The sequence below is a fragment of the Betta splendens genome, chromosome 7, assembly GCF_900634795.4.
Source record: "Betta splendens chromosome 7, fBetSpl5.4, whole genome shotgun sequence".
Taxonomy (NCBI): Eukaryota; Metazoa; Chordata; class Actinopteri; order Anabantiformes; family Osphronemidae; genus Betta; species Betta splendens.
The window spans coordinates 5921339-5938037 of NC_040887.2; the positions used below are offsets into that span (position 1 = coordinate 5921339).

At 44.4% G+C, this 16699-nt stretch overlaps 1 protein-coding gene across 7 annotated transcripts in view; it reads left to right on the forward strand.

The window, feature by feature from the left end:
* The window catches only part of rerea (arginine-glutamic acid dipeptide (RE) repeats a), a 107418-nt gene that overhangs the window by 77972 nt on the left and 12747 nt on the right, over window positions 1-16699 (forward strand). For 5 of the 7 annotated variants that reach the window (XM_041071610.2, XM_029157539.3, XM_029157541.3 and 2 more), the window contains 5 exons: window positions 3432-3480; window positions 4118-4242; window positions 5382-5481; window positions 6120-6218; window positions 12956-13036. In XM_041071610.2, the coding sequence (XP_040927544.1) occupies window positions 3432-3480; window positions 4118-4242; window positions 5382-5481; window positions 6120-6218; window positions 12956-13036 (454 nt within the window). Of the gene's footprint in view, window positions 1-592; window positions 901-3431; window positions 3481-4117; window positions 4243-5381; window positions 5482-6119; window positions 6219-12955; window positions 13037-16699 lie in introns of those variants that run through there. The other 2 variants (XM_029157543.3, XM_029157542.3) reach the window with 2 other exon arrangements.

The window sequence follows — 16699 nt, forward strand, 5'->3', positions numbered from 1 at the left end:
TCTGCCAACACAGCGAAGGGGGCCAGATTGTACTTGTGGGTGAGTACAACACGGCCCATTGGATGGTGCTGGAGTTTACATGTGTTAGAATGAGAGCATCTGGTTGTAGACAAGAGGTGGAGCTTGGCAGTAAAAGGTTATTAGCTAGAAGTTGTTTTGTTTCCCAGAGGACACAGATGGTTACGAACCAGAATGGTTGCAGGTAAAGATGTTTCTCCTCAGTGACAAACGCTAAATCACAGCAGGCTGGGGGGGATTAGGGTTCACCTGTCTCGTCAAGAAAGGAATTGCAATTGAATGAATGCGAGTTATACTCAAAAACGGGAGGCTCGTTGTTTACTGCACATGAGCCGTCTAAAAAATGCAAACAGGGGAGGGCTCATTGAGGCGTTTGGAGCGAGTCACGTGTTGCAGTGACGGCCGCCTCTGTAACTGGCGCTGAGGGTTGCCCGTAGGGAACCCCCTTCTTCAGGGTCCCGCTCAGTCCTCCGCTCCCCCCCTCCCCTTCTCTCCCCCGCTCGTTTGGTATTCTGAGCGGGCTGTCTGCAGCCTTGCAATTTCACTCTTGTTTATTATGGCGCAGACATGGAGGAGAGATGAATCCCGTATCCTGCCTGCGTGTCTGTCTGCCTCCGTTGTGTGTGCGCTCGTGTGAGGTCGCAGCACATGCTCAGTAGCGTCTGTCGAGGAGCCAGGCGAGCTCGCGACGCTGCGCGTGCGGGCTGAGGTCACAGCACAAGCTCAGTGAGCGCCTCTCCGGAGCGAATGCGTGCTTCTCCATTTTGAGCACCTACAAATAGGTGTAAGAGGGGAGTTGATTCCAACGAGCATCATACGTAGTGTCAGCACCCCACCTTAGGGCTCGATGTCAGAAATGGACGATTTGTTCAGTCCCCGGAGGTAGGTCCGCCATCACATTGTCGTGTCGGTATTAGCTGCTGCGCGAGCGTTGCCTCGTCTTGTGTTCCGAGTCGCATTCCTGCTGTCTGACCGAACCGCGTGATGTTTGCCAGCTGTCCGCGTCGCTGTCATTGTGTTCAGCGGCTGTGTTTGTGTCGGGGAGCGCCGCGGCGGGTTCGCACCTCGTGTCGGCAGCCGGGGAACCGAGCGCCGCCGAGCTTCACGGGCTGTCACCGCGCATCGCATACCGCTACGCGTCCGCGCCGCAATAACGCGATACATCACGCCTTTTTTTATTAGCATGTTACCACCCGAGTCCGCATCAATGCGTGATGTGTGCGCCGCATTCGCGAGTGTTCCACCGGTAAACGTGGACCCGGCGTGGCTGTGTGATGGTAACGAGACCGGGAGAGGCTACCTCCGGCTCCATTTTGCTGCTCCTGTTTACAGTCGGGATGACATGGCGCGTGGAGCGATGCCGGCGCGCACGCGGGGCTGTACCGGCTCTGCCGCCTCCGCTTTCCCGCCGTGACGCTCGCGTGCTGCTCGCGGTCCCACTTCCATACGGAGAAGTTGGGTCTGTTTTTGCTGTGCGGCAATTATGTCAGTGTGCCACAGCCTCGCGCTGTGATTGGCTGAGATTGATGGCGGGGGCGGGCGTATCCTTGATTGCATACACAAAGTTGACCAGACTGTCACGTTGTTGTTGTTTGGGTTTAATAAGTAAGCCTGTAATTACTCGAGGAGATTGAGAGCTAATGGCGAGTTTTACGTTGTTTATTGTGCTACACAAGAGGCTTTAAGCAGCATAATACAACAAAGATATAAAACACATTGTAACATACTCTTCATCTGCTTTTTATAGTAATAGTTTCCAAATTAAAATACATTGTTTAACTATATATTTGTCTATAACAAATATTGTACCGATTGTACACATCTGTAAGTACTTTCCATGTCTAGAAAGGCGTTTCTGTTCGTATTTATCTGCAGTCCTATCCTGAGAGCTTCCTGCTGCGACGTATTCCTCCTCTGCCTCCTCTCAGGAGCTGTGCAGCATTCCATCTGAATGTCAACCATCTGCTCTTACTCAGGATTTGCCTGAGTAAAACACTGCTCTCCACAGACGCGCTGTTCTTATTCCAGTGCACAGGTCCTCGTTTGTCTTGCTGCCAGCCTCTTGTCAAATGTGCCACAGAGCCGGATCACTGCACATAGTCTGGAGGACTTTGTAGAACTTTCTCAGTAGGAGCACCGACCACTCGCTCTGGTTATTAGCTTTCCCTGCGGACTTCATAGTGACTTTATTTATTGGGACCATTCTCTGCTGTAAATACAGAAGTGTAGATAAATGCTATGAGCCAAGATGTGTACAAAGCCAGATGATCACCTGAAATTAATCGATATTTGGACTTCAACTCAGATGCTCTCAAACCACTATGAAGCCTTTAATCTGTAGTCTTTAAGTGGATGTTCCAACATTTTTAGTTGCTGCTTTGAAGGCCGCTTACTTCACATGTATTTATCTGCCGTGGATGTTTGTATTTAAAATAAATGATGCATGTCAACATTTTGGCAGGCGGGGGGTCATTTATTAGGACTAAAATTTATTTTTTGGCCTGTGCGGATATTGTCTGTGCCAGTGCTTCTGTCAGCCATAGTTCAATACAGTATGGATTTCCCCATCTCATCAATCTCTCCTGTCTGGGAACAGGAAGGAGGGGGGTCTGTTAAGGAACAGGAACCAGGGTGCTGGTTCAAATGTGCGCTCGTCCTAGGATTTTGTGGTTGGAAGACTGTGGAGGGACCATAGAGCTGTGGCCTCTCAGGTTTCCTCCAGGTCTATATGATGGAGTGTGAGCTGCTCTGGGTGCAAATCACGCTGACAGATTCTGGGCCGCCTCACTCTCGCCTGTATGAAAATCGGTGCTGTTACCTAGGCAACAGAGGAAAAGGCTTTTCAAAAGGAACATCTTGTCATTTTCTTTAATCCACTGCAGCTGGAGATTCGGAACACTATTATTAAATAGCAGTTGCTATGGCTACCAACATTTGTACCAGCAGCTCCAGCCCTTCATACCCAGAGCTTGCTCCCTCCCCTTCTCCACCCCACCTCCTCCTTTTTTTAGGGGATTCGGTTTTATTGCTGCATCCACAATATGAGGCCTGCAAATCTGCTCTGCTCAGCTCACTGTGCAGTAGCAGCCACCTAGGAATTAAATTATTCTGAAATCTTATTTGCTTTTCTGAATAAAAAACTGTACTTTGTTCAAATTCCTTTAAGGTCCTCTGCAATAGAAAGTACAGGCTTATCCACCTGTATTTGGGTTTATTCTGGGCCATGAATTGTTAGTTTCTCTAATTTTCTTTGTCTCCTGCTTTCTTGGCTCATCCGTTTATGACCCAGTTGTGACTTTTGTACAGTCGTTTAGCTGATTCAACAGGCAACATGCTGACAGATTTCTGTCTGCTAGCTTCAAAAGTTCACCTGGTCAAAATGTTTTTCCAATCGTCTCTTTGTCTCTTCTCAGGCGGCTTAACAGCACACAAGGGGAGATCCGAGTGGGACCCAGTCACCAAGTAAGTCACTCGACAACAACAAAAGTTTATTTCAGATTTTAATGGTGTTTGTGAATACATTTTTTATGCTTGAAACAATTCTTCCTTTTTACAAAAACTGATTTTGTTGAAACAATTAAAACATAATTTAGTAAAGTCGTCCAAGGGCTGAACCACTAACTATAAAATAATAATTATTTGGCATCAACATCTACAACACTGATAATTATTTAAAATGCAGTTAATGCATTTTCTTTATAAATGTGAAAAATATAACATCAGCTTCAATTTATTTTTGTGATGTAGCATGTGGATATTTTTGTGTATTAAACTCTAGTCCAACACTACCTTAGATCATTTTAAAGTGTGTGTGTGCGTGTGTGTGCGTGTGTGTGTGTGTGTAAAGTTGCTTGTCAAACATAGTATATTTTGTCATTATCCAATCCTGTAAATAAACATATTCACCTTCCTCTTAAACAGTCAGAACTGAGAATGTCAGGCGTTCTGTTTACATGTTAAATTATTGTGACTATCTTGTTCCGCTTCCTGGCTGCCACCAACAAAAAGTTGATGACAGAGGTTGGCAAGCTGATATTTCCTTTGTGCTATTTGTAGTGTGACACCATCTGTCCTTCTCTTTCTCCCCCGACCTAATTAGGCCAAGCTCCCGGAGCTGCAGCCTTTCCCCTCTCCTTGTGGCCAGGCCGTGACCGAGAATGAAGAGCTGGTCTGGATGCCAGGGGTCAATGACTGTGACCTTCTCATGTACCTCAGAGCCGCAAGGTGAGCCCAGACTTGAGAATGCTAAAAACTACTGACAAGTTTCAAAATTTATAATAAACATAAATTCTATGTGATTGAAGCTATATCACATGAGCCTTTAAACATTTAAAGAAGTGTCATTTACAGGCAAACATTTAAAGGCCGTGTAGTAATATCTAGTTTCTGATCAGTCCACCTCTTGTGATTTGTTATAATGCTATTTATTAATGTTACACTTCATCGTGTGTTGTTTCATGGGAGGAAATTCTTCATCTGTTCTCCCTGTAATGTTGTGGCTGTGAAAATAAATACGTGCTAACAGGTTTCTGTGCTGTGTTATAGTTAGGGGCTGCATTGTAATGAATCACAAGCTGTTGCTGTGATGGACAGTGTTTTGGAAAGTGTCTGTTTATTTATTTTCATACGCAGCAGTGTTAAATACGGTGCTGCCTTTGCTTACCTTTGATTGCACAGCCCAGTACTTCTTTGAAAATATTTCCTCAAGCAGCGACAAATAGGGAGCATGGAAAATAAATGAGCTTTTGTTATTTAAGTAAGGCATTGTTTCAGCATCGTCCAACACTTCATTCAGCTGTATTGCATAAAGAAATGTGCTTTTTCTGGTAGTTACTGTTTGAGCTTTAACATGAGCACAGTGTCTGTAACCGTATGGACCATCGTCAAGTGTCTATTTTTGTCTACCGGTAATCTACAAAGAACCCCAATTAAAATCATAAATATAATGTGGCGTTATAAATATAATTAATAATTAAATAAGGTTATATTCTAATCATCATTACTTGCCAATAAATATTTTTTAATGATAACAAGTTCATCCAATTATTTTCCACTTGCGTACCCTAAACTTTGTTGCTGCTTGCTTTACTCATCATTGAATTTAGTGAATGGCTTCTCTAAAATATTTTAATTATATAAAGTTACTTCTGTTGTGTTAAAGAGCCAGAATTTTTTTTTCTTTTTTTCTGTGCTTGAGAGATGTAATTACTTAAGGTGTCGTTTGTTCTGCCTTTTCTGGGTCTGTTAAACAAAATGTATATAAATATGAGTTATTGATAATGTCACTGTAGTGATTTTGAGCCAGCTCTCTAGCTTGAGATTCTTGTCTCCTCTTCATGTTGATTTGATCTCTCTCGTTCCAGGAGCATGGCTGCCTTTGCAGGAATGTGTGACGGAGGCTCAACAGAAGACGGGTGTTTAGCTGCTTCTCGGGACGACACTACATTAAACGCACTTAACACTGTAAGGACACATGCAACATGTCTAAGCTGCAGATGATCCATCTGTGTTGTACTGCGTTTGAGTTACAAGCCTCTTCTTCTTCTGATGGGCAATGATCGTGCCCCTGAGCCAGTAAAACCCTATAGCAAACCCTGACTCAATACAAGAGTCGTAATGAGAGATTTGTCTGTCACATTGACAATGAATACTGAGGAATCAAGCACAGGAAAGAGAATCAACATAAACAGGGCATTTATATTCAAGCCCTATAAACTAGGAAATCACCGTAGCGGGTAGGTCATTGTCGACCATCCTCTCTATTTGCAATTCCGATGAGTAATGCTTATTTATTCTCAGAGGGAAGCGCTCCAGCGTTGCCCTATTCATACAATTGAAACTCACACAGGATTTAGCTGCACAGCGCTTGCCTTTGTCACTGTGTTGTTCATTTCTGGCTAATTTTTGATCATTGCACAGTGTTTACACTACAGCTCTGAGAGTCCTAGTAAAAAATAAAATAATTTGATTTTGTAAATTTAAAAAAAACAAACATGCTATTATACAATTACTTTTACTATAAACCAAACCAAAGAATGCTAACTGTATATGTTATTTGATGATCTAAATGATGTGCTTATTTTCTCTGTGTTTGTCCGCAGCTTCACGAGAGCAGCTATGATGCAGGTAAAGCCCTGCAGCGCCTGGTTAAAAAGCCGGTACCCAAGCTGATAGAGAAGTGCTGGTCTGAGGATGAAGTGGTAAGAGACCTATCCTTTAATTTGTAAATGTAAAATTTCTATAAAATAGTTAGCTTTTTTTGTCCTTGCATTACATCGTTTTATATGCATCTCTGTTTTTCTTGTGTGGGCTGGGTTTATGTCTTTAGAGGGAGCTGTTGAGAGGGAGTTAAATCGAGGCTCTTGGCCTCATCTCACAAGACATCAGTGAAATGTTGTCAGTTTCCAGCTCCTCCAAGGCTCAAGAGCAGCTGCATCCTGTTTATCAGCCACAGAATAAATCTTTAGTATGAAAGGCTGGAAAGGGAAACGAGCCTCCATTTGAATGTAGATGTGAATTTTACTACAGCTGTTGAAGGGCTGAAATCAGAAAATGGCAGCTTCTCCCTGATCAAATAGCACATCAGAGGAGTAGGAGGGAATGAAAGCGTTGGATAACTCTGTGTCAAACAGACTGAGAGCTGTGGGTTTGGCCTTGATGCTTTATGACACACTGCACTACTTGTTTGTCTACGTACTTCTTTTAAAGATAACACCACAGGCTGATCACCATAGAACACAAGGCTCCACACCTCAAATCTGTCGTGTTAGCCTTTTATCCTTCTAGTTAATGCCTTTTTCCACTCGGATATTATTGTGTAATGCTGGGTCCTTCCTTTCCTCCTTTTGCCTTTGAATCTAGCTGCTCAGATCCAGTGGAAGTGACTGAGTGTATTTGTCTTGTAATTAAACATGATGGGTGCATTTGAATAAAGCCAGAGCCCACGGCAGTATCACAGTGAATCACAACAGATTAAGTCAGCGTCCTCTTTGTGGACCAGTTACAAGCTTGCCTTTATTTGTGGATACTTGCCGGGGCCAGACTGAACTGCAATGAAGATGATCGCAGCAAAGAAAAGGCGTGGAATGGGAGGTTTTATTGCATAGTGGGAGCACTAGGGCACTGTAGAAGCATCTCCAACCGCGGAGATCTGCTTGTGAAGACTCAATATTAAAGCAGGCTGTAACGGATGCTACGGTTTGGCCCATTTTGGGATGTGGTTTTTAAAATTGCATAGCATGTCAACCCGTGGTAACATCTTTTAACATAAGTACATGCTATAAACGGACACTACTAGAGATGCCTTATGCATGTTTTCCTCCAGTCGTGTCGTTAAGACATATTTTTACAAAAAATGAATTTCTTTAACTTTAGTTGAGTTTCCTGCAGCCATATGATATGACAACACAGCCTGTATCATCGACCTTTTAGGCTGTTACTTCTACCTGGGTCATGGAAGCTCTGTTCATATTTGGAGAGTATTTTCAGACAGTGTTATGTAAGTGGTGGAGCTGTCGGGACTGTACTACATAATGTCGGCCCGGTCGGTTGCCTGGTGTGTTTTGTGTGTGCGGGTGGGGGCAGGTCAGCGGGCGTCTGTGCCTCGCTTCCCCTAACGTGTCTGGAGCTTGGAGAGGCATCGGCTCTACTCTGGCCAGCCAAGGACACAGCTCTCAGCCATCTGATCACCAGTTGTACCTTTTCAGCCCTGCAGCCTTGAGGGACAGGTGTAAATGTAGCTCCAACCTTGATGCACTCACAGAAACCAGCCCTGCTGCTCTTCATTTATTTATCACCCTTCACTCCGCCGCTCGTCTCCTCATCCTTTTCGTTCCCTCCAGGAGCGGCTTCATTATTCCTGCCTGCTCTTTTTGCACCCCACCCCTCCTGTTCTCTTCGAGATGTGAATAAAAGTGACAGCGGGGGCTGCTGAAATGACAGAATCAGTCTGTCTGTAGGGTCACTTGTCACCCAGCCCTCCCCCACCTCTGCTCGCTCCGCCAGCAGCTGGATCATAATCTAAACTCTCCTTAGCCTAGAAAAATGCTCATAAAAAGATAAATGTGCTACCATGATAATGTTACACCATTATAAGACATTTTATTACAGCTGCGGAGTAAGTGACAGTGCTGCAAAGCAGAGAGTTTGTTTAGTTTTTATTGCCCACTGGCTAGAAAATGACTCGACTTCAGAATGATTTGTGGTAGCCAATCCCCGAACCACCATTCATTGTGAGTTTGTTTGTTGAAATTGAAAATCTGTCGTCTTAATATGAGCAATTCTCAAACTGTCAGTAAGATGAAGAGTTTGGATTTTACACAAAAAAAACAAAAATCAGAACTTTCTTTGAGATGAGCTGTAGTGATCTGTGAAACGTCAGGATGAATATTTTACCGGAAGCATCGACCACACTGTCTAAGCTTCTAGCTGTTGTACACGAGTGGTTGAGTGAACCATCAAGATCAGGGAGACTTTAATTTGTAGTTATAGTTGAAGCCATTTTAGTCAAACAGACATGGAAGCGAGCTTTGCATTTTAAAGTCTAACAGCGAGGCAGTTTAACTAGAGCTCTATTTTATGTATGTGCTTTATCAGAAGCCAAATCGATGCTCCCAGCCCACACAGGCTTAGTTCCCCCTTTTTTCTGATTGTGCGATAGTCTCAACGGACAAATAAACTGTGAGAGCAGGAGCAGAAAACACTTGAAGTGAAAACCTCACACACTGTTGCTTTGTCTCGTTAAATGTTCCTCTATTGATGCAGTATTGTGCAATAGTAACGATGCTGCAAGGCTGAACATTTCTGTCTAAGTAGCCACTTGTTATCTGACATTAAACCAAACCGATCTGACAGGATATGATTATCAGTTTCTTTTCAGTTCAGATAAACCCTCACTCTTTGTTACTATATCAGCACTGAATCTTGTAACTGGTCTAATACACATACAGTACATGATTTTAATTATTATTACACACAATTGACTAAATATAAAAGCTTGTTAGTGCAGATTTAGTCACTTATTCAGTATTTTGTTTATCAATTTATAAATGTCATGCGATTTTATTTTATAATGAAGGGATTTAGATTCAGATTCTATTACATGATCTTGATGAAGCCCAGCTTTGGACGATTTTGTGCACATAAAGCTGCTGCTGTCCCTGACTGTAAAGTGGTGGTGCTAATAATGCATCAGCCAACAGGTGGTGCCATACAAACAATCAAACAGCAGCCGTGTTGTTGTGTGTGTCGCCATGTCGGGGGCAGAGGCTCTGATCCATGACTGCCGTGGGGCGGGAGCTCTATTCCTCAGCCAGCTGCACTGTGCCGCAGCTTATCTCCGGCCGTGTCTCCAGCTGATGGATGACTGAAGCGGGCCGCCGACAGCACCGCGGTGCAAATGAAGAGAGGAATCGGAGACGGAATAGAAGGAGCGGCGGCCGCCCAGTGGTGGAACGCATGCCTGCGACACACTGAGGGATCACCAAGCCAGAAACAACACAGGCAGATACAACACAACACGCCCGCTCCAAGCCATAGACCTTTATAAAGCACCACTTCATGGGGTCACGTCTGCAGAGGGAGCTGGTTTGCTACAGTGGTTTAGTGTCAACAGTACATTTAATCATAATGTTAAAATGCCTGCAAAGATTTTCGGCATTGTTTAGTAACTAAACAGAAGGCAGGATGGGTGTGTGCTGGAATTTCCTGTCACCTTTTGTCAGTGCAAACCAAAGGAAGCAGAGAATGTAACTGTACTTGCCAACGTTTGGCAGCAGGCTCCCATGCTTATTAATGGATAAATAGGGGAAAGAACAGAAGTTTTGCCGGGTTTAGTAACATCAGAGCTCCAGCAGATCTGGTGTGTAGACGTTTGAGGCAGATTACTGCGCTTTGGTTCAGAGTCTCCCCAAGACTGCGGCGTCTAGACATTCCGTGGTGTGCGTGCGCAGAGGATGTGGCGGGTCGGACGTCTGCCGATGCATGCGGTCTCCCCCTCTCTTCCTCAAGCATGTCGTGATTTCCTCCTTGTGCGTCGTAGTCAGTCTTATTAGGAGCGTTTATTTCATGACACATTAGTATTATTTTCCCCGTGGTTGTTGCTCGCTGACTGATTGCCTCCAGCCCCCTCGCTTTTACACAGGAAGGCTCGGAAAGGTCACTTTTTAACAAGTCAAGAATAATGAGTCCATATTAAGTGGCTGTTTGCTGTTGGACAGACTTGCGTTGCTGTTGTGTTGTGTTGAGTGACGTTCAGCAGTGTTCCGCGCGTGAGCTTGTGCGCCGTTTGTCATCATGATACCATCTTTGTGCATCGGGCCACATTATCTTAACCAGTTTTACAACTCCCAACAATCAGCTCTCAAGCAGGAAGTGCGCACACGCAACAATAGCCTATTGAATGACTCCTGTGCCTCGTCTCCAGCCTCACAATGGCGCACTGTTGGGCTGCGAGGAGAAACTTGGGCTGGGTGCAAAGCGCCAGCTCTCTGGAACACACTCGCAGAGAGGAGCCTGTTGTTTCTGCACAGGGGATGGCCATTTGGTAGCACTTCCACCACCCCCCCCCCGCTCGCCCTCCCGCTCCGGCTCTCGGCCCCTCCTCCTCCCCGTGTTGCCTAGCAACGGAGGGTTGGAGCAATCGGAGCAGGGGCAGAGCGATTCAGGGAGCAGATTGGCGGATGATTTATTAGCCGGGCTGGAGAGCAGTGAGCCCAGGCAGCTGAAATGGAGCCTTAAAGTGGAGCCGACATGTAGGGAGGGAGGAGCCGGCGAGAGAAAGAAAATGTTAGGGTGGAGGACAGGGTAGAGAAGACAGGGAGCAGGCACACAGCTCCTCTGAGGCCACCGACATGCTGGCTAAATAGTACAGCTGGGGAGCAGAATCAAGCTGACTCTGAAAGAAAGACGGCCTGCACTCACATGCAATTGACATCTGATTTCAGATCTGAGTTCAAACAATTCAAATATTTACTAGCAGATATTATAAATAGGATGTTTCCTTGTTTTTGTCGTCTCCAGTGAAACAGCTCTTGCTCTGCAGCGTCTTTCCACCTGTTTTAAGGTTGACTGACAGTCTGAACCATAATGTGCGCTTCACCCCTCAAGTGGTTTGATATGGGTTTCGCATGTGGCTGCGTGCTTGTGTTGGAGTCAGCTCCATCTACTGGCTAATCACCCGCTACACCTTCACCTCCTGTTTAATCCAAACTCGCAGTCCGGCTCTCCGCTCGTCTCGCTTTACGTCAGGTCTCATGTTGTTTAGTCTGGTTTAACTTAAACTTGTACTTTTCAATTACACACTAAAACGCCGGTGATTGAGTCTGGAGCTGAATACAGTCATTCCTTTCTGTTGTTGATATACATTCTCGCCCTCGCCTGTAATCTCTCCTCCTCAAAGGCAGTTGTGTCCTGCAGCTGGCTGTCTAGCTTTGTTACTGTGTAAATCTGGCCTTTGTTCCCCCTGAACCTGAGTATGTAAACAATCTGTGGTTACATAACGCACTATACATGGCATGGAAAATGAAGTCCTGACACACAGCCGCGCTCCATGTCAAGTTTTCCTTCTCACTTGTCTCCTGTTACCATGTCCAAGACCTTTCTCCACACAAATTGTATCAGCCTGCCTCCCCTCAGCCTGGCAGCTCGCTGAGCCTGAGCCTCCGTGCGTCCGTACCCACAGCCCTGAATGCATTTAAAGGGCTGCCGTAGTTCCCTCCGAAGCAGAGACGCCGCTTTCACGTCGCTGTTTAACGAGCGGCGGCTCGGGTTTTTCTGTGTGGGGGAAGTGACATGAAGCCTGCTCGCGCAGGGCTAGAGGATCCAGAGCAGACTGACGCGAGCGCTGTGCCCAAAGCCATGGAGCCCGAGACTCCGGTCCGGGTTTTGCAGGCTGCTGCGAACCAGAGGCTCTCTTGCAGAAAGATCACATGTAAAGCCTTCCCCTTTGTAGTGGAAGAGCAGAGAGTGACAGGCTATTTCTTGCTTGCAAAAAAGAAAAGGATTTTACAAACGATGTATCGTTGGAGACATTGTGGATTTGTCCCCTAATTTTCCCTCTACCTGTGGCTGTGTGTAGAGACCTGTGCTGAGCTCCTTCAGGACTTTTTGCTGGAGTTACTTGGTGGAAACGGTTCGCTGAGATCAGGACTCGCCTCTGGAACAAGAAAGTAAATTTGTTGCTTGTCTGCTTCACTGGTTATGAATGTTTTCAGCCTCGGCTTTTTTACGGCTCGCAGTCCGTGGCTCCTGAAGGAGAAGATTTAGGCTCTGCTTGTTCACAGTATCGCTCTTTATTCGTTTTGGTTGTTTTTGTGCTTGTTGAGGTGAGGTTGCGTGTCCACGTTCAGCTTTCATGCCAGATTAAATGGTATTTTAGGAAGTAGCAATTTCTGCCATGGTGCAGTTGTTCTGTCTCGATCTTGTCGTCTTGTTATTTGTTGGTTTCGCATTTTGACACGTTTTCACTGCTGGTTAAAAATCCAAAAATATACAGACATTAATCTAAACTGTCCACTCTGTCCAGTGGGGTGTTTTCTTGTTTTTGAGCTATCAAGTTTAGATTTTCACTTTGACTTTTTACTTGAGATTAACAGCATATTTACAGTGTTGCCTGCTGTGTATCCTTTCCGATTAAATAGTATTTAACCAACCATCTTTGCCTCCACATTAAGAGACGAGCTTAATCTCAGCGTCTCTCCCTGTCTTACTTGTCATTTCCTCCCGACACGGCTGTGTTTGCTTCAGACTTTAAACAGCTACCGAGGTTTCTTCATACACATCAAACCTCTCCGACCACAGACTAGTGAAATTAAAACAATGTTGTTTTTTGTCGTGGTGTTGGCCAATAACGCTGTGTGGTCAAAGTTTAGCTGACTTCACAGATACTGAGCTCTTTTTTTTTTCCTCTCTCTCTTTCTTTTTCTATTCAACATTGCAGAAGCGCTTCATTAAAGGGTTGAGACAGTTTGGGAAAAACTTTTTCAGGATCCGGAAAGAGTTACTGCCCAACAAAGAAACGGTAAGATGATCTTTTTTATTCTCCCTTTACTGTAAAACTTTTTCTGTGACGTTTGTTTTACTTCAGAACAGATTCTGAAGTAGGATGCATGTGGCTTGTTTCGACAAATAGAGCAGTAAAATATTTGTGATATTTTATTTTTGAGGCCTTTATGATAAGAAGTGCAGCCTGCCAAGAACTGTGCTGCGGTTTATTAGACTCGTTCAAGCTGTGTGCAGAAGGATAAATACACTTGTTACACACTGGAAGAGAAAAGTCTAAATGTGCTTTACAGACAGCCACTTAGACCTAACAAGTGACTTGCTGAACATTAATTAGCACCTTCTGTTAGCAAGTAGTAAACAAGCTGTGCAGATGTGATGTGAGCTACTGTGTTTATAGCATCTCGGCTCTAAAGCGCAATCTGCTCTTTACTCCACTGTAAGTGAAGTGAGTGATTTGTTTTATTTTTTACATTTCGCCAACTTTATTTTAACGTATTGGACTTTGAAGTGCAGCATAATGACTTCCATGAGGATTAAAAGCAGATTGCAATACAAGCTTTTTATTTGTAAACATGGAGGCTTGAAACCAAATTACAGTCTCTTCCAGTACTGACTGAGCTCCTAGTGTTTTCTTTATAGGCCCAGTCAAATTAGTTTCATGATATACATTCATCTGCATTCAATGTACATTAATAAATTCAATCTAAATGAACATGGGGCTTCCTGAGGAGTAACAGGCTGAGAACAAACATTACATTTATGTATTTTGTTTGCATTTTGATTAAAGGAGACAAAGGGATTTATTAATTTGTCAAACTTTAAACAACTCTCTAAATATCTGTAATTTTGTTGATCAATACAGCAGTACAGAATTTGCTGTTTTTTGAGGATATTTTTGCTGCTAGTGTGCCGGTAAACAGTACATCTCAGAAAGTCATATGTGCTGGTTAGACTTCGTTCTTCTTTGTTTCTTTCTCTGCTGCAGTTTCAAATACCTCTACATATCAAATCATATTTTATTCAACTCAGTGTCACCTCCTTTGTGAATTTTTTTTCTTGAAGCTAATTTATACCCCTTGAATAAGATCGAGGGGTTCCTCGCAGAGGCTTCTTCAATTATTTTTACTGCTTTTGAAATCTACGACTAGTCCAGTTGATTGGCTATAAAGGAGGTATTAATGCAGTTTAACCTGGAGGGGGAGTCTACTTGGCAGGAAAGGTAATAGACCTCCTCCAGGATCCAGGCCTGCCACCACCACGGAGCAGGGAAAGATTAATTTTCCCCCTGCAAATGGAAAATAAACTGCCCTTTAAACATATGAAAAGAGAAGAAAATGACAGAGAGCAAGGGGAGGGTAGCAGAAATAGAAGTAGAAGGGGTGAGGTGGGGTGTCAGCGCAGTGTAGACACTGAATAAAGCTGTGCTGTTGCACCGTGAGGGGAAAGAGCCTTTGCTTGTGATTGAACTTGCTTTTGTGTTGTAAGAGTGATCTGAGCGAGTGCCAGTCAATACCCTGAGGAAGGCTCAATTTATTTCTATCCGTTGATTCCCAAATCCTATCTCTGGAACATGAGCATATCTCTGGATGTGTTAGGTCTGGGAAACGGCAAAGATTTTCACATTATCTCCAGTCACAGACACATATTTTTAGCACTGCACTTTCATGGCAGTCTAGGAAAAAGCAGCATTTTTCAGAAATGCGGGTGTTCCTATCCTTAAAACCTCTGTCGACTGCTGCTGCTGCTCATAGTGCAGGACATGAAGCCTTGGGTCCGGTACAGCGCGTCTGCCCCTAACAGCTCCTCCCGCTGGCTCCTATTAGCTGTACTGCCCCTGAAGCCTGCATGGCTCAAACAGCTAGTGCCAAGGGTAAGCACCCAGCGCTGTGTAAACACAACAAGGCCTGACTAGCACTCAGGAATGCTTTATATAAAGTCACACAACGGCCCAGAGGGAAGTGGGTGTGTCGCCTGACCGCCTGCTACTGGCTACTGCCACCATTTCCTTTACTCCAGAGAGGACGTCATGGAACACGATCTTGCTACTTGTATTGTTTTAAGCAAATAATATCACACTTGCTTCCACATCTGGTATTTTTACTGGACAGGGTTTTATTTCACAGTATTTACTGAGGTGATTTGTTGTTGCTAAAAAAAGAGATTTACCAGTAATTGTAAACACATTAGAGGCACAGGACTGAGCCCAGAGTAGTTAATTGGTGGGAAAGGTTAGTAACAGTTAGCTTGTAAATTAAATGTTTAGATAGGAACGTGGAAACAAAAACAACTTTGTGGCCCAAATTGTTCTGAGCGTTTAGTCACCAGTTTTCTTTTGACTGTTCCGAAGGCAAGACAAAGTTAAAACATGCATCAGTGAATAAAGGCGTTACTGCAGAATCAACTCATGCTTAAAATTGTATTCTGTACAGCTTGTGTCTTTGTATCCAGTGAGAAATAATAAACGGCATGGTACAAGTAATGTATGTAACGTGTGTTATGCATCTGTAGCTAATGAAAATAGTCAAAATGAATCACAAACATAACTTAATAAACTTAATGAAGCATCCTATGTTCCCTTAAGATCATTCTGCCAGTACATTGGCAGTGTTTTAGTGAGTTGTCTAATCCTGTCTTAGTGGTTGATGTAAAAAGAATTAGTGGAAGTGACTGCATGTGAAAGAACAGATTTTTTATATCATGTAATGGAGTCATTCATTGCAGTCGTTCTGTTCGGGGTGTAAGACTGACCTGAACTTTATGACTGATCGTTCAAATGCTGCGTTGTCTGATTCAGCGCTGAGGTAAAGGCATGATATGCTTCTTGCACCAGCCTCCTTTCTGTAAGAAAAGCATGTACTCGCCCCCCCCAGGCCCTGACATCTACAGGATGGCCAACAGGAGAACACAACCGCACAGCAGATGCTTGCCCCGGCACAATCTGTACAGACGTCAGACTGAATTCATTGCCACGTCCTTAGCTCGGCAGCAGAACCTTGGGGATGAGTGTGATTATAAATACTTTGGTTCAAACACTAATTAAACTAGCTACAAACTACAGGGGCCTGGTCCAGTTGGCAGCAGCTGTCGGTGGTGTGACAGAACAGCTTCCGTGTTTAGTAAATGATGTAACTTGTTTAGGCAGCAAAATCGCTGCTGGCTGATGGAAGCTCAACCAGCACGTATTGATGTTCTTTTAGCAGACCACAGGCAATTTAGCGCGTCTGAGTGTAGGCAAAATCTTTTTTCAGCCTAATAGATGGAGCCCAGAGAGCCTGAGCTCCCTGTGTAATTGAGTTCTTTGGTAGGCTCCACGTTGTGGTTTTGGGGACTGGCTTATCAGCAGAACACGCAGGATCGACCCTCCAGCAAAAAGGCACTGTTACCATCCAATCTGCTTTCACTGGCAAAACCGCTTACAGCAGGAAAAACACGAGTGCTGATTCTTCAGCGTGCGCATCCCTGACCTGTGAAAGCAGAGCTTATTCAGTCATTCTGCAACAGAAAGGCTCCACGCAGCAGGGAACGGCTGTCTATTTAACGGCCTTTCACATGCTCTCTCCTCCAGCCAAGGTCCTTTCACTATTCAGTTGCCTTCCTCCGTCGACCAGCTTCAGGGCGTTGTTGTGCTATAGGTCTATTTTTGAATCTACTACATGCATGTTGTTTATACGCTGAATAT